Below are 22,392 nucleotides of genomic sequence, written 5' to 3' on the forward strand. Positions count from 1 at the left end.
CTTGCTGTTTGTTTCTGTTTTTAGGAGGCACCAGGAGCCAAACCTGGGATGTCCCATGGGGGAAGCAGGCAGTCAACTACTTGAGCCACATCTGCTCCCATCTTCACTTTTGATACTTCTTCATCTTCTGTGTGTAGATATGATTTGTAGAAGTAGCAATTGTCTTTCAAGCTTGAGTCAAAAATATGTTCTAGACCTTTGGAAAATGGGCCTGTTGGCGTGGCTTATAAATTCTTCCTAAAATCAGTCCCAGAGATACTTAATACTTTGAACAGTGACATTGCCATCATACCTTTTCTGAAGGGACTAAGCTTGTTTAAAAATCTTCGTATAACTTTTTTTTAAGTAAAGAAAAATATTTTTTATTACACTATGGTAAACCTATATATTTTCTAATTTTTATTAGCTGATTTTTATTAACTTGACTTTTATATTATACAACTCAAAATATCCATATATATATTTACATGGTCTCAAGTTACATTATTTGATGTTTTCTGACTTGTGATAGGAAGAATATTTTGAATAGCTAAGAAGCAGCTGCAGTTATATTTAAATATTTTAGTTTAAGCCCACCTACCACATTGAGTAGACAAGTAATTCATCCTTCTGTGCTTTTAAGAAATGATGCCCAGAAGCACTGATGAGAAAACAATCCTTGGCTATGTCTCTCTATTCACCTTAATGAGAATTGAGTTAGGACATTATTCCTGATGTTTGGCTGTTCTTTAATCATTGTAAGTATTACCAACTTCACATGTATGTATTCCCAAAAAAGTAAATAACTTTTTTTGTAAAGAAGGTCATAATTTAAATGCTTTGCAAAGCAACCTTATGTTTTTTTTTTTTAACTTCAGAAACCTTGTATGATAAAAACAAGCACTTTTTACTTAGAGATTTGAGTGTTTACTTATAGTTCTTTTAAAATAATTATATCTTTATACTAATATCGTATACCCCATTTGTGGTTTTTGCCTTGATGAGAAATTTTTGCATTTATCATGCAGAGAAACAATATTTTGAGTTCCATATCTGGGGTCCACAAATGCATGCTTTTCAGCTTCCCATTTGCATGTAGGGGTCAGGTATAACTGAAATGTTAATTGTTAAGAATGGTATTTGTTTTGAGACATTTACAGATTCAAAGTAATGAACAACTTACCTTTCTATTGTGTTTCTTTAGGGCAGATCATGTTAGCCTTTACTGTAGATCTGAAGTCCTGGCTAAAGGAGAGAGAGGAGAATTTTTTATTTAAGTGCTATGATCCAGGATGGATTTTAGATCTTGTTGAAAGCAGCAACATCCATGGACTGCACGTAGTCCTCAAAAGCAGTTATCTGCTCCTCTAGCATATTTGTTCCAACTTCTTCATCTTCAGCTACATACTGTATCTGAAGTTTTTTTAATTCTGTATCCCACTGGAGCTAGTTTAGAAGAACCCCAGACCAGGCCATCTTCCTGAATGCTTCTGATGGGCTCCTCTGATTTTGCCATATCTGTTTCATCCAACCAAGGTTTCACATCTAGTATGATAGAAGACTTGGCAACAAATCCAGGTGTTTTAGCTTTCTTTAACTCATATTGGGCAGGACATTCTTCTCTTAGCTGCTTAGCTTCTTCACTTTCCTGTAAAGAAACAATACATTTCACAAATTTAGTTGTTCTTCACTTTAAAGTTGGTGGGGTCATTAAAAGAAACAGAAGCCAGGCCTTCCAACATTTTTATTTTCTGTTTTGCTGAACAGATTTGAAGGGACACACTACAAGAAAAGCCTAAAAAGATCTTGAAAGGCTAGAGTAATAGATTTTATCTATCAAAATAACATTCAGAGAGATTTAAGTTTTAACACAGAAAAAAGAACTCTTTAAAACATAAGGTCAGGGAGACAGGGTTTTTTAGCCAAGGTGTGAAAACAAACAAACAAACAAAGGTTTTAGTTAATTGTAAGCTCAGATTTAAAAATATATTCTACAAATTTAAATCTTTCTGAGACTAATATAACAGAATATAGTTCTGTATTTATCACTCCCTTTTTCTGGTCTCTTCTCTGCCTAACCACTTTGATCTTCCCAAGGGCCAGTCCCTCCACCCTTCTCTTTTCTGTTTGCACTTACTCTTTTGCTCTCATTTGTTTTCATATCAGTAAATAGCAACACAATCATTCAGTTGCTCAGGCCCAACTACTCTTTTTCCACCTCATAGTCAGTCCATCAGCAGATCTTCAAGATTATTCTTTTAAAATATACTCAGAATCTGACCACTTCTCATTCTTGGTACCACCCATGTCCCAAGCCACTTCCTCTTTTTCTAGATTTTACTTTATCCTCACCGGCCTCTCTTCTTTTACCTTAGGCATCCTTTAATCAGTTCTCAGAAGAGTAAAAGCTGGAGTCTTTCCTATAAACTCTGGTCTGGGTTGCCTCTTGCAGATGGCCTCTTTTCCTGTGCTCTAGCTCACTAGCTACTTGGAGTCTCTTCTGTCCAAAAAGTTCTTCCTTTAGCTATCCATATGGCTTGCTTCCTCCCTTTGTGGGTCTTTTCTGAGGTATCACCTTCTCAGCGAGACCTTTCCTGACCATCCTGGTTAAAATTTTAATACCATTGTCATCCCTAATACTTACTTTGCACCTTCTCTGCCTCTTTATACTTAGCACTTACTACCATCTCCAACATTCTTTATCTTATGTAGTTTGTCATCCACATTAGAATGTAAGTAAGCTATATGTGGACAGAGAATTTTGTTTCTTATTTATTGCTTTATTCCTAGCATTTGGAACAGTGCCTGATACATAATAGGTGCCCGGTAACTAATTATTGAATGAAGGACTCATGAATGCTGGTTAGTTGTCGCCTGGTGTATTTCATTCAGTTCATGGTACCATACTGTTCTTTGTTTTAAAATTTGTAGAGAAGAGGGGCCAGGTTTAGGAAAAAGAAGGGGAGGAGATAGTAGATGGTAGGTATCTCAATAAAAAGCCATTCAGTTCCTCTGAGTCCCCAAATCATAGACTCCTAGAATTGAAGAATTTCTGCTTAGCTATCTGGAGTTGGATGGGTTGCCTGGAAAGGCATGCCTTTGCTAAGAGCAGTCAAGCCTGTGCCTGGCTACGCAGGGAGAGAGAAGCTATAAAATAGTGAAGTCTTGGAATGGAGTCCTGACCACATGACTTTAAGGTTATTCCTGATTTGTGACAAAGTGAACTTTTCTCTCTTAGAAGAGTACACTTAAAACAAAGGAAAGGTTTGGAGTTTTGAATGAGTTCTGAAATGTGAAAAATTAATAGTGTATAAAAGACAATATTGGTGGGAAGTGGACTTGGCTCAATGGATAGAGCATCTGCCTATCACATGGGAAGTCCACGTTCAAACCCAGGGTCTCCTTGACCCGTGTGGGGCAGGCTCACGCGCAGTGCTGATGCGCGTAAGGAGTGCCATGCTACTCAGGGGTGTCCCCCGCATGGGGGAGCCCCATGCACAGGGAGTGCACCCTGTAAGGAGAACCCCCCAGCATGAAAGAAAGTTCAGCCTGCCCAGGAGTGGTGGCTGCACACACAGAGAGCTGACACAGCAAGATGACGCAACGAAGAGAGACACAGATTCCCGGTGCTGCTGATAAGAATAGAAGCAGGCACAGAAGAACACACAACAAATAGACACAGAGAACAGACAACTGGGGTTGGGGGGGGAGGGTGGGGAGAGAAATAAATAATAAAAATAAATCTTTAAAAAAAATACTGGATAAAAAAAAGACAATATTGGTAGTAATAACTATAGGTGCTCACACCAGAAACACCTGAATGTCTTCTCAGAGGCTCTGAAATTTTGTCAAGCAAACTTAATTATTGCATATTTATAGCCTCTTCTGCATTCCCCTAAAATGGTACTTTGGAGTAAGGAAACTATTTCAAATACAACCACTGATTGTAAGATGTCACAGATTTTTTTTAAACTTTGGTAGTTACTAGAATAACATGTAAGTGTAGATAACAGGCTCTTTGATCACGCTTGTCTTCCATTTCTTACCAGTATTTTAAATTTTGAAATAGGCACTTGGTTTTTGCAAAGAAAGAAATTGACATCCATAGGACAGAAACTTAGAGCAATGTAATTGAACATTTATAAAACTTAAATATTGGTTAACTTTTCAATACTGAACTTTGCTGTTTTCCACATATTACAGGTTACTCTAGCAAACTGTACCTAAAAGTAAGTCTCACTTGTCCAGGAAGTCTGACTTGTCCAGGAAGTCTGTTCTGCTGCTTTAGGATTTAACCTGTACAAAGTTTTCCATTCCTGTACTTGTGAACAGCCATAATGTTGACCTATTTTTACTCTGGCCTACTCAGTCAGGTAGACAGTTCTGACTCTTACACATGATTTTATGACTTTAACTGGTCATAGCTGATAATGCAGAGTACAGCTTCTGAGGAATGAAATAACATGGGAAAAATATTGAATGGAATAACCAAGGCATACTGATAGTCCTTAAGTATCCACGAAATGGTCAATACTTATTTAAAGTGAATGGGGGACTATGAGAGTAAATGGAACTCTAGGGCCAAATTATCTTATTAGTAAAAATACTTTGTTCAGTCTCTGAGATAGTAAAAACTAGTAAACAATTTTGAGAAATATGTGAAAGCAGAATATATGCTATTTTAATTAGAGGTGAAATATTTTTTTGTGCCAGGCTTTCACTTTGACCACAGTGGAACTAGACAAGAATTCTTATCATCCTACACTGTTGGAATATGCCTGAATATACAGCACTGTGCTGCAGAAATAGGGTTGGAGAATGCAGAGGGTTTTGCCTTCTGGGTATATTTCCTTCCTGTCTTTAAAGTTCATCAAAAGTGAATTCGAGGGAGTGGGTGTAGTGCAGTGGTTGAGTGCCTGCTTCCCATGTATGAGGTCCGGGATTCAGCAAGTACCTTCTCAAAAAAGAAACAAATCCATACTTATTGCCCTCCCTTCCCCCAAATTCCAAGCATTTTGAAAGCAGGAAATATGTCTTATTTTTATAGTGTTCTCTATTATATTTAACATTGTAACTGGATTTTATGGGTATATTTATACATTTTATACAACTGCAAGTATACTTCAGTAGAGCATTCAAAGTACATGGAAAGGTAAATAGGGGGGTTTTAATGTCTCAAATCCTGCTTTATAGTGAAAAAAATCTTGTGCATTAATTTTGTTCTATGTTTTAAAATATGAATGTACTAAACCAGTCATGGTTATTTAAAGAATAATGGCACTAATTATAATCAGTTCAGTGACTATTCTGGAGTATTGGGGATTTCCCCTGATTATTCAATAAGCAGAATAATATCAATAGGGTAACTTACTTTTATGGATTGCTCACTTACATGCCAGGCACTAGACCAAGTGCTTTGCATAGATTATTTCTTTTAATTCTCACAACATGAGCCGTATACATATACTGTCCTCATTTTCCAGATTTAGAAACTAAAGCTTAGGTTTAGAGGTTACACAGCTAGGGAGTAGTCCAGGCGACATTTGAACCCAGGCAGTCTGACTCCAGAGCTGATAGGCTTAACCAGTATGCTGCTGTACTTCCTTTAGCATTGCTTACCAGTCATCTCCTAACTCTTTGAGAAACTTTTCATTTCATTTATCTTTAGAGATGGCCTAAACTACTCATAGAACCTAGGCTTTTCAACCTGTTAATGAAAGAGAAGACCCTAGGTTCTATGAAGATCTTAAATGCTTCTAGAAATTGGTGGCCAAAACTTATTTTTTAAAAATGGTGTTCAGTCTAGGAGAGAAAATTCTGATTTAATGTCTGACTGGTAGAGGAATGAAGGATGCCCTGTGTGAAGCTAAAGGAAGAACTAGAAGCAGAGTGAAATGTGGGAAAGTATATATTTTGACTTTGTTCTGAGGAACAGTAGTCAGTATCTGCAATACTGGAAAATGAATAGACTTACTTTTAGGGAAAGTGAGTCATTCCCTTGTACCACCACTAGTAAACAATTGCTCCTAGTCAGCCTTGACCAGGGTACTATAAAGGTTCAAGTGATTTGTGATGAGAACTAGACTGGGTAATATAAAAGCTCTCTTCTAACTTTGGTTAGGTTTATTTGGCTTATTTAAGATCCATCGTGCCTAGATCCACTCAATGTGGAAAGACACAGGAGGATTGTGAGAAGATGGAGTCATAGTAGGCAGAGCTCAACTCTCTCACAAAAACAATGGAAAAAGATCCAGAAGCCCTGTGCAAGGGACCTGCTTTAGGGGTCAGCAGACCAGGACGGTGCTTCACAATTCCCAGGAGAGTGAGGGACAGAGAGGCGAAGAACCTGAAACAACAAACTGAGTTATCAAGCCTCTGCAGTGGACAGGAAGAGCTCCCCTCTCTGACCCCCAATATATTAAGCTGGGTTAAAACCCCTGGGTCGCTGCAGCCAATCTGAGAACAGGCATCTTCCTCCCTGTCAGCTGTTTCAAGGGAAAAGGGAGATGGAGTCAGGGGGCTTTTCTTCAGTGAATCTGTCCAGCAGAGGCCTCTATGAATTTCATCAAAACACAGAAAAATGGAGAGTGAAACATCTCTGTGGAAAGGTGTGCTAACAGGCACCATCTTCTGACTGGTCTGGCAATTGCATGGACAAAAACTGGTTTTGGCACTGTACCCTAACTCCTAGGGGAAGATCTGTGCCACATTAGTGAGTCCCTGGCCCAGTGCTTAAGCTGGGCAATTTTAAAGATTTTAAATACATTAGAGGCACATAAGAACAGATTTGAATTGCTTGAAGACAAAATTAGTGATTACGAAGACAGATATCTGAACTGGAAAAGACAGGAGAACGGGAAGAGAAGAGAATGGAAAAAATGGAACAGGGTCTCAGAATTGAATGACAATGTGAAACACACTAACATATGCATTATTGGTGTCTCAGAAGGAGAAAAAATGGAAAAGGGGCAGAAAGAATATTTGAGGAAAAAAATGATTGAAACCTTCCCAACACTTATGAAAGACATCAATATCAAGAAGGACAACATGTCCAAACAGAATAAATCTAATAGACCTACCCCAAGACACCTACTGTTCAAAAAGACAAATATCAGAGATAAAGAGAGGATTCTGAAAGCAGCAAGAGAAAAGCAAAGAATTACATATGAGGGAACCTTAGTAAGAGTTCCCTGACAAAAAAAGAAAGAAGATGGGATGAATAAAATCAGAAATGAGAGGGGGAACATCACCACTGATTCCACAGAAATAAGAGATTTGTAAGAGGTACTATGAACAACTGTGTGCCAAAAAACTAAAAAATGTAGACAAGCTAGACAAATTCCTAGAAACACATAGACCCTAGAAGAAATAGAAGACCTCAACAATCTAATCACAAGTGAAGAACTTGAAGCAGTCATCAAAAACCTCCCAAAGATAAAAAGCCTGGAATCAGATAGCTTCACAGGTGAATTCTACCAGTCATTCAAAGACAATCTAATAACCAGTCTTGCTCAAGCTCTTCCAAAAAATTGAACAGGAGAGAATGCTATCAAACTCATTCTGTAAAGTCAACATCACCCTAATACAAAAACCAGATAAAGATACTATGAAAAAAGAAAATTACAGGCCAGTATATCTAATTTAATATAGATGTAAAAATTCTCAGCAAAATACTTGGAAACTGAATCCAAAAGCACTTTAAAAGAATAATACACCACAATCAAATGGGTTTTATCCCAGGTATGCAAAGATGGTTCACAAGAAAATCAATTAGTGTAACAAATCACATTGATGAATTGAAGAAGAAAAATCACATGATCCTCTTGATTGGTGCAGAAAAGGCATTTGACAAAATACAGCATCCTTTCTTGATTATAACACTCCAAAAGCTAGGAATAGAAGGAAGCTTTCTCTATATGGTAAAGTGCATATATGAAAAACCTACAGCTAGCATTGTACTCGATGGTGAAAGACTGAATGCTTTCCCTCTGAGATCAGAAACAAGACGGGGATGCCACTGTCACCACTGTTACTCAGCATTGTGCTAGAAGTTTTAGTCAGAGCAATTATGTTAGATAAAGAATTAAAAGGTACCCAAATAGGAATTGCTATTTGCTGATAATGTGATTCTGTGTCATAAAATCTGGAAAAATCCACAACAAAGCTACTAGAATTAATAGATGAGTTCAGCAAAGTGGCAGGATACAAGATTAACATGCAAAAATCAATAGTATTTCTATACCCTACTGGTGTGCAACCTGAGGAGGAAATCAGAAAAAAAAGTTCCATTTATAATAATGACTAAAACAATCAAATATTTAGGAAAAGACTTAACCAAGGACATAAAGGAACTGTATTCAGAAAACTATAAAAAATTCCTGAAAGAAACTGAGTAAGACTTAAATAAATGGAAGGACATTCTGTGTTCATGGATTGGAAGATTAAATATCACTAAGATGTCAATTCTACCCAGACTGATTTACTGATTCAACACTATCCCAATAAAATTCCCATGGCCTTTTTGGCAGAAATTGAAAAGCCAATAATCAATTTTATTTGGAAGGTTAAGGACCCCTGAATAGCCAAAAATGTCTTAAAAAAGAAGAATGTAGTTGGAGAACTCTCACTTCCTCGCATTAAAGCATATTACCTAACTACAGTGGTAAAAACAGCATGGTACTCGCATAAGGACAGATGGATTGACTAGTGGAACCAAATTGAGAACTCAGAAATCTACCCTCTCAGTTAGTCATGTGATTTTTGACAAAGCTGTTAAGCCCAGCTAGGCCAGAACAGTATATTCAACAAATGGTGCTGGCATAACTGTATAGCCATATCCAAAAGAATCCTAGAAAGAGTACACCTATCTCACACCTTATATAAAAATTACCTCATTGATCAAAGACTTAACTATAAAAGTGACAACCATAAAATTCCAGGGAGAAAATGGAGGAAAATAATTTTAAGATCTTGTGGTAGGCGGTAGTTTCTTAAACACTATACCAAAGGCATGACCAACAAAATAAATAATAGATAAATGGGATCTCCTCAAAATTAAACACTTTTACACCTCACAGAATCAAAGCCAAAACTTGATTCCGTCCTCATTTTTTTACTTCAGTGGTCTTTCTTTGCTGTCAGGTGGCTTTTTTTATTTCTACCTGCATTTTACTAGCACAATATTTTTTACATGTTCCTACTATTTTTATTACTGATTGCTGTGGGAATAAAATGCCTCTTAGATAAAGCAACTATAAAAATATGGCCTTATCTTTTTCTGGTGGCATTATAGTGGTTATGAGGTAAAAAAAATCTGTGTAAAATTGGTTGATGTCTGACTTTTATTATTGTAAAAGCAAGAGTATACTAATGGATCATAGATTTGAATGCCTGTTGACATATTATTGGATAGATTGGTCTATTTAGCTATTTGAAATATTTTTATTGAACATCTCCTCTACACCAAGCTGCATTGGATGCTAAGAATTAGTTTCAAAGCTAAAGAAGATATGTATCTCCCTCAGTCTCTGGGATCTTTGTCTAGTCCTTATGACTTGGGACTTTGGTGACTTAGTAAAAGTTAAGAAAAAAAATATGAGACCATTCATATTTTCATGCCTAAATCTGATATCTAGGAGGACTTTGAGGTGAACTTTGAAGACTTAGGGCTGCTTTTAAAGTTGTAGATGGTCTGGAAGTTTTGCCCTATCCTTATAGGGAAGTCTAGCAGACTTGGTCTAGGGAAGGAGTGAGGGATAGGGAGTGCTTATGGAAGAAGGAAAGGAAGCTCTCCTGAAAATTCTGTTTTCTTATCGCTTTCTTCTTAGGGAAGAAGGTTTACAGCCCAATGTTTCTCTGAAAGATAGCTCTGAGTTTATTAGTCAAGATAGTACTTTGGGTCTAAAGTATTCTTAACTCTGGAATTCTTTTGCTGAACTGTGCTCTGTTTCATGTGGTAACCACTAACCACATGTGGCTAGTTGAATTTAAAGTAATTTTAAAAATCCATTTCTTTAGTTATTGGCCACATTTCAAGTGCTCTGTCAGCATGTATGGCTAACATCTACCTTATAGGATAGTAGAGATATAGAAAATTGCCACCATTGTGGAAAGTTCTATTGCACAGCACTGATTTAGATGATATGTTGGTTAACCAAAGGGGTGCTGAAGCAAAGCACCAGAAATCTGTTGGCTTTTATAAAAAGCTTTCAGTTACAAGGCCCTGAAGAGTCTAACTCAAGGTACCATAAGAGGTACTTCCTCACCAGAGTCGGTTGCCACGTGTTGAAGCCAGATGGCCACTGTCTCTAGGGCCAGGCTCCCCCACTGGACCTGTCTGTCAGGGCTTCCTCTGTCAGCCTTGCTGGCCTCGGGCTTGCCTCTCTTCCTGGGGCTTTAGCTGTTTGAGCCTTCTTCCTGTATCTCACAGTTCTCTCCTCTGGCATCAATGGGGCTCATTCTCTTTTGTGTCTTCTGTGTGTCTGCTTGAGTGAGTGTCCTCTACATAACCCACCAAAGTGGCAGGGACTTCACCTGAGTTACACCCTGCTTCTGTGGTTGAATCAAAGCCCTAGTCTTAACATAATTTAATCACAGATGTCTCAGCTGAATCTAATACAATCAAAGGAGGGATCACGCCCAGAGGAACAGACCAGTTTACAAATATAATCTCTTTTTTTGATTTCATAAATAATCTGAAACTGCCACAAATGACAAAATTTGATGAAAAAGCTGTTAGAAGAGGCTTTGTTGTGTCGGAGGACCCTAGGATAGAATTGACAAGGGTGTTCTCTTACATCTTGTGGGCTGTGACAACTACAGTTGACGGCTGGAAGAGTTCAGGCATGCATTTCTTACACTTTTTGCTCCCTGAGTAAATAAGCAAATTTTGTAGTTTTACTTCAGGATTATAATAATTTGCATGTTTGACTCTGCAGATTGTTCTGAAAGTTAGAATTTGTGAGTTCACATTTCTATTGTACAATTGATTTCATTGTGTAAATCTACTAAGGAAAATACTGATTTGTACAAGACCTTAATTATTTTAGTTCCCATTAATTGATTAAGCCTCTGACATTTTTGTTCATTTTTAATATATATTTTTTAACTAGAGAAGTTGTGTGCTTGCAAAACAATCATGCATAATATGCATAATTCCCGTACATAACCCCTCCACCAACCTTAACTTGTTGTAGGAACATTTGTTATAGATTATGAAAGAGCATCATTGGACTATGACCACTTACTGTGGTCTATAGCTTACTTTTGGGATATTTTTCCATATACCCCCTATTAATAACATCAAGGCCTCTGAAAAAATCTTCACCAACTTCATCAGCCCCCAACCTCACTTTAGAAGGCAGCAAATGAGTATTTTTTATGTTAAAAGGAAGTGCTCTCATTCTTTAGATAGATTCCCATTCAACTTTAGGTATGTAAAATTAGGGGAAAATACTTAAAGCATTACCTTTTAATGAATATGTGGTATAGATTATTTTCTTCCCAAAATGGAAATAAAGTTGTTTTTGCTATTCAAGTAATATAGGAAAAGATAGACAATAGAAAAATTTTGAAATCTCTTCTGCTCTTAATGGGGATATTTCTAATGTGTTAACTTTAAGTCTGATGATGTGTTTCTTTAAGGTGATGTGTGTCTTTTTATTGTGTCATTAGTTCAAAGGAAAGAAACATTCCCTTCATAGAAATCAAAAAAGCACTTGATTATATTTAACATTCATTTTTGATTGTAAAATCTCTTTACTAAAGTATAAATTAATAGGTGTTTCAACATCATATAAATATGATCCATTAATAGATTTTCTCCTCCCCCCCTGCAGCTTTTTGCTTGCTGTCTGCTCTCTGTGTCCATTCACTGTGCGTTCTTCTGTGTCTGTATTTATTTTTTAATTTATGCCCCCTCCCCACAGATTTCTTGTTGTCTGCCCTCTGTGTCCATTCCCTCCGCGCTCTTCTGTGTTTTTGCTTGTCTCCCTTTTTTTTTGTTGTGTCACCTTGCTCAGTTGGCTCTCTGTGGCGCTTGCTGGTGAACCTGCCTTTACAAGGAGTCCCTGGGATGTGAATCCAGGGCCTCCCATATGGTAGATGGGAGCCCAACTGATGAACCACAGCCACTTCCCCCATTAATAGATTTTTATATTATTGAACTCTTTGTTTTCCTAAGATGAATCTTCTTTGTTATGGTCTACTAATATTTTAATATGTTACATGATTCTTATTGATAATATTTGTTAAAAAAAAATTGGTGTGTGTGTTTTTTCTCTTTCTGTTGTCTTTCTCAGGTTTTAGTGTCATTCAGCAAATTGAGATGCTCTGCTTCCTCTGGTTTCTGAAACAATTTAAGAAGCATGCATGGGAGTTACCTAGTTTTTTAAAGCTCTACTGCCTTGAAATAGTGTGAGCCCAGTGTTTTTGAAGGGTGTAATTATTTGGCAGCTTTCTTAAAGTCTTCTATAGGGATTGGCTTAATTTTGATTTTCAAATTTCTCAGCCTAGAGTTATACACAGCATTTTATTGTTAAAATTTCTATGTATTTATAGTAATATATTCTTATTTATAATTTCACTCTTAAAGTAGCTAATGCTTTACTCATTTATTTCCAAAGAACTAGTTCTTCAATTTTAAGTAAGTTTTTGTAATTCAATTTCTACTTTTATCATTATGAATTACTCTTTTTTTTTTTTTAAAGATTTATTTCTCTCCCCTTCTCCCCCTGCCCCAGTTGTCTGTTCTCTGTGTCTATTTGCTGCGTGTTCTTTGTCCGCTTCTGTTGTTTTCAGCAGCATGGGAATTTGTGTTTCTTTTTGTTGCATCATCTTGTTGTGTCAGCTCTCTGTGTGTGAGGCACCATTCCTGGGCAGGCTGCACTTTCTTTCGCGCTGGGTGGCTCTCCTTACAGGGCGCACTCCTTGCGCGTGGGGCTCCCCTGCATGGGGACACTCCTGCACGGCAGGCAGGGCACTCCTTGCATGCATCAGCACTGCATGTGGGCCAGCTCCACACGGGTCAAGGAGGCCCGGGGTTTGAACCGCGGACCTCTCATGTGGTAGACAGACGCCCTAACCACTGGGCCAAGTCTGCTTCCCACATTCTCTTTTAAAGGATTATTTAGATGTAAATGGGTTTTCTCCCTCAGATTTGGTACTTGAAGTGAAAGAAATGATATGAGAAGTGAAAATTGTCTGTGGTGTAGGCTTCCTACTGCTACAACACTTTGATGTGTAGGCAGTTGCTTAAATGGAAATTATTAAGATACTAGGATATGGCTTTGTCTGAGCATGCCATAGTTTTTCCTTCCTTTCCATCATGGTTTTATTCAAAACTTATTTTGAAAAAATTGTTAGGATGTAGTATCTTTTTTAAAATAAAATTTCGCATTATTTCTTTTGGCATCCTCAGCCGGTGCTTTGCCAATTTTTTACTAACAACACAAGGTTGCTTGCATGGGTCCTACTTTCTATATATGAATCTTAATTCACACTAAAATGAGTAGTAAAGAGGTAGGGTTTTTATGTTTTTTAAAACATCAGTTTTATAGATATGCATTAGTAAAGCATACAATTCATCCAAAGTGTACAAAGTGGTATTTGGTATAATCACTTAGTTGTGCTTTTTATTAACAGTAACGTATTAGAACCTTAAAAAATGTGAGAATATAAAACTAAGCTGTATTGGATTACCATTAATCTAACTTAACACTTTTCTATTTAATTATAGAAATAGTCTCCTGTGTTGGTATGTATTTTCTTATAAAATGTTTTTGGTTAAACTAAACTTAAGCAATTGTCTTCCTTTGTTTGTAGGTATAAGCGTGTCTTTTCAGTTGGAACCCATGCGATTACTACATATAATCCCAATACCTTAGAAGTAACAAATCAGGTAATCATGTTAGAAGCTGCTGGTGTTTGTATGAACCCCATTTGAGTTTGTTTTTTTTTTTTAATGGTTTTATTTTTTAATAAAATGTTCTCTAAATATAACCGAGTTAAGACTTAGATTTATTCTACACCAACAAAAGTTTCTTGACCATTTGAGTTTTAAGGGAGGTTATGACCCATGAACCCCTGGCCTGAAATCAGTCCTGTAGGATAGAAAGGTCAAATCTGAAAGAGATTGATGTCTTAGGAGTAGGATTACTGTTTATGAAACTAACCTGAACATGGGTAATTAATCATATTTTAAGATTTTCTAACTTACTTTTAAATTTTACATTAGACACATTTTGCAGATTCCTTTTTTTTTTTTTTTTTTAACAGATTTGCAGCCAGGAGTTCTTTTAACTTTTATGCATTTTAATTGATTGGCATTAATGTCATTAATCATTGAAATTGGAATATGGATAGGATGTTTTTCTTATTGTTGCTTTTAATGACTAAAAACTTTCAAAGAATTTATGTCATGGAATTGCTGTAAGACAAAACTAATTCTAAATCTTAGCATTCTTCTGAAAAATTTTCTTCATTTATTTAGTGGTTATGAAATTTGAAGTATTAAAAATGAATGTTGCATTTCACTATGTTATGGTACCAGATGAAGGCATTGCTTTCTTTTCCTTAGTGGCCTTATGGAGACATCTGTAGCATCAGCCCTGTTGGAAAAGGACAAGGAACGGAATTCAACCTCACGTTTCGTAAAGGCAGTGGGAAAAAGTCAGAAACTTTAAAATTTTCTACAGAGCACAGAACAGAACTGCTTACAGAAGCATTGGTAAGAAAGTTTCCATGTTAGTAAACCAAATTTCACTCATCTCTTTTTAAAAATTAAACATTTAATACCTCTTTAAAGTAGTTATGCTCTAAGCCTCTTTATCCACTATTCTTATTTTTCCTTATTGACCTTTAACATGACACTTATTAAAATTCTCACTTTTCTCTAAGTGAAAGACTGGATGTGAAATTCTTTATACTTGACAGTTTATTCGTTGTTGTTTTTTTAAATGCATATACAGGATAAAGCAGTCGTATGTTTAATAATCTATTTTGTTCTTCAGTGAAGTTCCACACGTTTGTTTATAAGCTTTTTATTGACTGCCCTTAAACTATAACTTCAATAATAGTTTTTAATATCAAGGTTACCAAGTTGAAGTTGTACTTGCTTTTAGTAGAAAGAACTAAATCATGCTTGTCCATTGTCATAAACTGTGGTTATATGGTTATGTTTTCTCTTTCAGAGATTTAGAACTGATTTTTCAGAAGGAAAAATCACAGGAAGGGCAAGTATTTTTTTTTTTTTTCATCTTAAAAACAATTTATTGGAGTATATCATTCATACATGAACTACATAAACAATAAGTGTATAGGAAAAGTTAAAAACTTACAAAATGGGGCAAGTATTTTAACAGTTATCAATATGTATTTTTATTTGCTCAAATCTTGTCTTTTATTGTAGAAATCATTCCATAATCTATGTGTTCCTTTAATGGCAAAGCTTTTAAAGGGAAAAAAGGAAACATAATTTTAATGTCTCCTGATATAATGTGATAGAAATGGATGTATTTTCACTGGAAATTCAAATATGAGAAATTAGATTTAAGATGATGCTGGTGGTCGAGAGAAGATCATCAGGCAAAACTATGGAGCATTATAAATAGCTGATACCACTCAGGTAGTCCTTATTATAAATAGTACCTTCAGTGAACATCACATTGCTGATAATGCTTGTTGAAACATACAGCAATTGTTTGATTTAAGAACTTCCTATTTCAGAAGCAGTAAAGCTTTAAGAAGGTTTGGGTGCATTGAAACTGTCTGGTGATATGTGCTTGTTCTGGATCTGGCCTGTGATGAAGCTTTGCATGGTGTACTGACTGCATTGGGAAGGTCATGGTCGCTATTGGAATCTTCTCATCTTGCCCAGGCCTTCTCTAGTTTATGCCACAGCAGCATTAAACTGAATCAGAGATTTCTGGAGAAGGACCATGGGAGTGTATACTTTTTTCCACTCTTGAAGTATTGTATTTCTTTCCATGGGCATTTACTGCTTTTGTAATGGTAACAAAATGCGAATACCTAAACTTCACAGTGTTCAGAGCCCATAGCTTCTGGCAAAAGGCGGGAACTGAATTCTGATACCCTGGCAGTCCATTTTCCTGTTTCTTAAGCTCTCATCCTTTCCATGGTATTTCTGCTGATTCTTTTAGCGTCCTGGAAACTCACTGATTTCAGCTCAAGCAATTGGCTGGTTGCCCAGAAGCCATTTAAAATAGTTTTATGGCAACTGGTGGGCTGCTTATTTCGTGTTTCTAATGAGCCCAAATAAGTTTCTATAAATCATAACAACTTGGTGTGCTTATTTTAGTTATTTTATGTTAACAGGTGAGTTTTCTATGTATCTCATCAGTCTGGAAAACAACTGCATCCATAAGTATATTTATAGATTTTGTTTATGTGTTTTTCTTTATATCAGCTTCTTAATACTTTTCCTAAAGTTCTCTGGTAGAAACAGTATCTTAGAAGATTCCTTGATGGGTAGTAGTCCACCTAATTAGTAAGGGACTTGAAGTAGCAGCACATCTTCCTAAAAAATGTTCAGATTCAACCGCTTTGCCCCAAATCCTCTGCTGACTGACCAGCATTCTTGCTTAAGTTGAATTTGGCCTTCAGGCCTCCTGTTGCCCCTTGGACTCTAAATTAGCTGTCTCTCAAGGTCCTTCACAGTCCTGAGGGATAATGATGTGTTTCTGTCAGCACATCTCATGGCAATTGATTATCACATGAGAGGAATGGAGACAATCCTGCAGAGTGGGTTGTGGACATCTGAAAAAGCATAGTTTTGGGGGAAAAAGCACACTATTTTTGTGGCCTCCCTTCCACACCTACCTCTCTTCCACTGGAATTTTGGTTTAATTCAGAATCAAGGCTCTGGATATATTTTGGGGTTAATGCCTTTGACTTTCTGCACAATTCCTATTGTGGAACTATACTGTGCATGATGCCGTCAGTAACGCTGAGAGGACTTGCGAGTTGTGGTCTGTGAACCTCATGGCTGGGTTTGGTGTGTTGGCCTGTGGGTGGAGGTGTTCACTATTGTGGAATGCTTTGCTCTATTTTGAACACCTACAAGGGAATTCCTCTATGATTTCAGTAGTAGAAATACTTGTGCTCTCGAGCGACTAATTTATTTTTACCATTAGAATAATGTAAATGATCATGTCTTCATTTTGATGGTTAGAACACTGTGGTTTTGGGGAAGGGACGGTGTGGGGAGGAATGTATATTCACACCTGACACTTTGTTATCCTTATTTTACCTTTGTCTCCTTTTCCTTTTATTTTTAATTTTCTTTTTCTGTGTCACATCGTTTTTGGTTAGCTGTCTCTATTAAATCTTTTTTCTTTTTAAGAGTAAAACCCATTGATAAATGAATACTGACCTAATCATTTCTGATACTCATCTACTTTAATTTTCAAAGGAATGTTAATAGCTAAATGGAATTTTCCTTGCTAATGTGATCAAGACTCCTACAGATAATTTCCCAATGATATGATTAGAAAAGCCTAAGGCCAAATTTAGACTTTGACATTTTCAGTATGTAGAAAGAAAATCTGTATTAACATACTGAACTCACTCAGGATGTTTAAATTGATTACCATAACTTCTTTGAAATGTGACTTAGCTCTTTACCATAATTAATTTGAATTAAAAAGGAGTTCATCAATAAAAGTAGAAATAATTTTCCTGGTAAAACTCTCAGAATAACATTTCTATTTAGGATTTTCCTTTTTTTTTTTCTTTTTATAGATTTACTTAACATTAGCTTAAATTTTTTTCACAAACTATTGTAAATCAAAACCTTTGCTATTAAAAATTCACTTTCAGCTTAAATGAACATTCAACACAAACCCATAAATTGCTAAAATTAGTTTTTAACAATTTGGATAGAAATGTATAAGATTACTTAGATTTTTTATTGTTTTTGCAGTGGCTTATACATTAAACATAATTTTATTTTTATGGTAAACTTAAATATGAACCTAAAAGTAATATTGTTTTTCTCTCTGTAGAGATATAACTGCTATAAACATCACTGGAGCGACTCAAGAAAACCTGTAATTTTAGAAGTAACTCCTGGAGGCTTTGACCAAATTAATCCTGCAACCAACAGAGTCCTTTGTTCCTATGACTATAGAAACATTGAAGGCTTTGTAGATCTCTCTGATTATCAAGGAGGGTTTTGTATACTTTATGGAGGATTCAGTAGATTGGTAAGTAGTATTGCTAAAAAGACATTTTAAAAGGGACAAGACCATTTGCAGGAAAGCAGGATTTTTAGGTTTCATTTTGAAATTTCATGTGACTTCTCTTGGAGGAAATAAGGTGTTAAAGAGTACAGACTTTGTAATTAAAGAGACCTGAATTTGAATCCCAATTTGCTACTTTCTGTAATGTGGGGAGTACTATATACATCGAATCAGGTGAGATAATTTTATAAAATGCTTCACTGGTCTGGGGCTTGGTAGTGCTCAGTAAATGGTGGCCACAGGTGCTGTTTTCTTCAGAACTAATGTTTTACCTAAAAGTTTCTAAGCTTTCTTTGAAAAAGTAATTTAAAATCTCTTACCTTTGTAATTACAGAGATTTCTGTCCTTTGCCTCACTGTTTATAATCTGAAATCTAAATATTCATTGAAACATCAAGTTTGAAGTTCATTGCAGGTCCTTGATCTTGAAATTCTGAATTATATATAAGTAAATTGTGTACTATATCAGACCCTGTTTGTTCACTGGTAATAGAACCTGAACCTATAGATGATGAAACACCCTACCTTCCTCAATAAAATTTAAATCTCAGATCTCAAATATGGCAATATAAAGATAGTCTCTACTTGGAGAGGCTCAGTTGAACCTGTTTTGGTCTTTCAAAATTCCTTTCTCTTGAGAATACTAATTCCTTAGTAGCCATGGGAATACTAAGATATAGTGTTTTGAGATAAATTATCCTTCCCTCAGTAGCAGAACCTGGGAAAGCCTAGAATTTTTAAATACATAAGTGATAAAGGGTAGCACAAGGGACATAAACAGAAAAATGGAGGGCTGGGCAATCCAGTTTACAAAATGCATTTTAGGTCTTTAGAGCTTATAGGCCTTTTCCTACCTATTCTTTCCCTGTGTGATGTTACTGTGATAACCTTATCACAATAATCTCACCAGTTTTGTTCACCTGGTGAGTTGAACACCATACTATGCATAAGGTAAACAATAAGGATGAGAATTGTTTGATACTCCTCTTATTGTTGACAGTTTTTATTTCTTGATGGCAATAAGAGGCTTGACTTGTAATCATCTACTTTCTAAGCTTACACTTGGTATTTTGAAAGACGTTAGGTAAAATAAATCAATTCGAGCTGCAAACGTGATAATACAGATCCATTTATTTAACAGGCTTTTATCTGCTGCCTTCTATTTAAATAGTAATTGTGATAAGCTGCTGGGAATAAAATCAGATTATTAGGTATGTCCCAGTGTTTCTCAACAGAATGCCTGTGGCATTCTGGGCCAGGCATTCTTCTGTGGGACTCTCCTGCCCTGCTTTTGCAGGATTTAAAGCAGTTCAAACCCACAGGCACAAATGCCTTATCCCTACATGAGTAAATTCTACACAAAATACAAAATTGATTTATACTACTGATAGGCCAATTACTTTGTAAACATTTAAATAGTCTTAAAAGGAAGAAGTCTGCAGGAAAGCCCACTGCATACAACAGATTAAATCACAGCTAACAGGACTGAAATTGGGAACCCTGCCCAGGCAGTACCCTGGCTGGGATCCCCAGGTCCCTCCCGGGAGCCCCAGGATGCTGTCCTGTACCTGGTGGTAAGAGCCAGAGCCTAACTTCTTAGTAAGATCTGTTCAGTGAGTCACTTGCAGGGCTCTATAGCCCAGACTTTGTGACCTTAATTTAGTACCTTTTTTAAACAAGCACAGTGCTTATTTCCCTCTGATAGAATCTACTACCTCTTTTGTTATCTAGAATTGCTCCTTTAATCTCTTTCTTATGAGTTGGTTAAATATAGTCACATTTTACTTGTTTCAACTCTAACTTTTTAAATTTCAAAATTTGTGCAGCATTTATTTGCATCAGAGCAAAGAGAAGAAATTATCAAAAGTGCAATAGACCATGCTGGTAACTACATAGGTATTTCATTGAGGATCAGAAAGGAACCTTTAGAATTTGAGCAATATTTGAATCTGCGCTTTGGAAAATACAGCACTGATGAATCCATTACATCTTTAGCAGAGTTCATAGTCCAAAAAATATCACCTAGACATTTGGTAAGACCCATGTGTTGAAAATACAATTTGTTCATCTGATTTTGACATTCTTCTTCAACAGCTTTTTAATATGTCTCAATTTTATTGTTTGAAGGAACCTGTAAAAAGAGTTCTAGCTCTTACAGAAACATGTTTAGTAGAACGTGATCCCGCAACCTATAATATTGCAACATTGAAGCCTTTAGGAGAGGTAGGTTTCAGCATTAGCTTGAATGGGATTTCTTCTTATTGATAAGTTAGAATAATTTCCTTTCTTTTTTAATATTTAATCATGCCTAAAGAATTGCAAACAGTGAGAATTGATTTAATTCCTCACATAGCTGTATTTCTTGAGCTTAGAATAGTATGACAAAAGTTATTTTCCAAACTATGTAATGAATAGAACTTTTTAAAGATTGTACAAAAGTTTGATTGAGACCTTTAAGTATTTTTCTTTGTTGCCCTTTTAGGCTAAATGAAGATACGTAGTTTTTATAATGAAACTAAATATTTCTTGTTGAACAATTTTGTTTCCATTAGATATTTGCATTGGTTTGTGACTCAGAAAATCCACAACTTTTTAGCATCGAATTTATAAAAGGGCAAATAAGGAAATATTCTTCAACGGAGAGGTATTTTATTTTTTAGCTTTTTTCTTTGTGCTATTCAGATCCTAGTATATGCAAAGCAAAGTGCAAAATTTAAGAGAGCAAAACAAAGATTTATACTAGAATGTTAAAATCATGTAACTTGGATAAGAATGTTTTGCATATTTAAATGACCTTCATTTATTTTTAAAATTCCTAAAAGCCAATAAAAATCTTGATTTAATGAAATGATTAATATAAAGCACACCTTTTACTTTCAATGTTAAGTTGCTTGAATAACAACAGGTTACTTGGAGTTGTCCTGAGTGGTGCTGCAGGGACAGTTACTGGACATTGTGTGTCCTCCCATGGCCCACTGGGTGGACTGGGGGAGAGTGTGGGCTATAATGTGGACCATTGACCATGAGGTGCAGCGATGCTTAGAGATGTATTCACCAAGTGCAATGAATGCCTCATGATGATGGAGGAGAATATTGCTGTGGGGGGAGGAGTGGGGTGAGGGAGGTGGGGGGTATATGGGGACCTCATATTTTTTGAATGTAACATTAAGAAAATAAGTAAAGACAAAAAATAAATACATTTGAAGTTAGGTTTTTTTAAGTTCACATTATAGGCTAGTTACCAGTTTTCCAGGGGAATATGCTTTCTCTCTTTTTTCTTCCTCCCTCCGTCCCTCCCTCCATGTTATGTCTTGTCATGTCATGTCATTTTTTTATTTCTATTTTTTGAGGTACTGAGGCCAGGGATTAAACCTGAGCTCTTAATGTACGAAGCCAATACTCAACCACTGAGTCACATTGGCTTCCCTGAGTTGTTTTTTTCATTTGTTTGCTTGTTGTTTTGTTTTTGTTTGTTTGTTTTTGTGTTTCTTTTTTATTTTTAGGAGGGACTGACCCCAGGGCCTCCCATGTGGGAAGCAGGCACTCAACTGTTTGAGCCACATCTTTTCCCCTGTCTGCATATTTTGATATTACTGTGGCCTGGTGCTGGGAAAACCAGACAAGCTACAGACAGGGAGAAAATATTTGCAAGACACATATCTGATAAAGGACTTGTATTCAGAATATTTAAAGTACTCTTACAACTCTGTAATAAAAAGATAACTCTCCCCAAAATGAGCAAAAAATTCTAATAGACACCTGACCAGAGAAGATACATGAATGGTAAATAAACACATGAACAGATGTTCAACATCGTTAGTCATTAGGGAAATGAAAATTAAAACTACTGCGTAGGAACTGAAAAGGCTAAAATGAAAAAGACTGGTAATGCCAGTTATTGGAAAGGACGTGGAAAAGCAAAAAGTCTTATACATTGCTAGTAACATTGTAAAATGATAAAACTGCTTTGGAAAACAGTTGGGCAATTTTTGAAAAGGTTAAACATACACTTTTCCTACTACCCAACAATTCTACATCTAGTTGTATAGCCAAGAAAAATTAATACATGTGCTCACACAAAGATTTTCATGTGAATGTTCATAACAACATTACTTATAATATAATAGACCAAGTTGGGGAGTGGGTATAGTCAGTGG

General features: G+C 36.1%; 1 protein-coding gene across 3 annotated transcripts in view; it reads left to right on the top strand.

The window, feature by feature from the left end:
* Positions 1-22,392, top strand: part of DNAJC13 (DnaJ heat shock protein family (Hsp40) member C13) — a 137,780-nt gene that overhangs the window by 30,537 nt on the left and 84,851 nt on the right. For all 3 annotated transcript variants that reach the window (XR_011647845.1, XM_058290684.2, XM_023588537.2), the window contains exons 3-9: positions 13,801-13,876; positions 14,555-14,704; positions 15,168-15,209; positions 18,000-18,200; positions 20,062-20,268; positions 20,363-20,458; positions 20,788-20,879. Coding sequence is in view for 2 of the 3 variants with exons in the window: in XM_058290684.2 (XP_058146667.1) it covers positions 13,801-13,876; positions 14,555-14,704; positions 15,168-15,209; positions 18,000-18,200; positions 20,062-20,268; positions 20,363-20,458; positions 20,788-20,879 (864 nt within the window). In the remaining variant the exon portion in view is untranslated. The remainder of the gene's footprint in view (positions 1-13,800; positions 13,877-14,554; positions 14,705-15,167; positions 15,210-17,999; positions 18,201-20,061; positions 20,269-20,362; positions 20,459-20,787; positions 20,880-22,392) is intronic.

This window comes from Dasypus novemcinctus, chromosome 31 (genome assembly GCF_030445035.2).
Source record: "Dasypus novemcinctus isolate mDasNov1 chromosome 31, mDasNov1.1.hap2, whole genome shotgun sequence".
NCBI classification, from domain to species: Eukaryota; Metazoa; Chordata; class Mammalia; order Cingulata; family Dasypodidae; genus Dasypus; species Dasypus novemcinctus.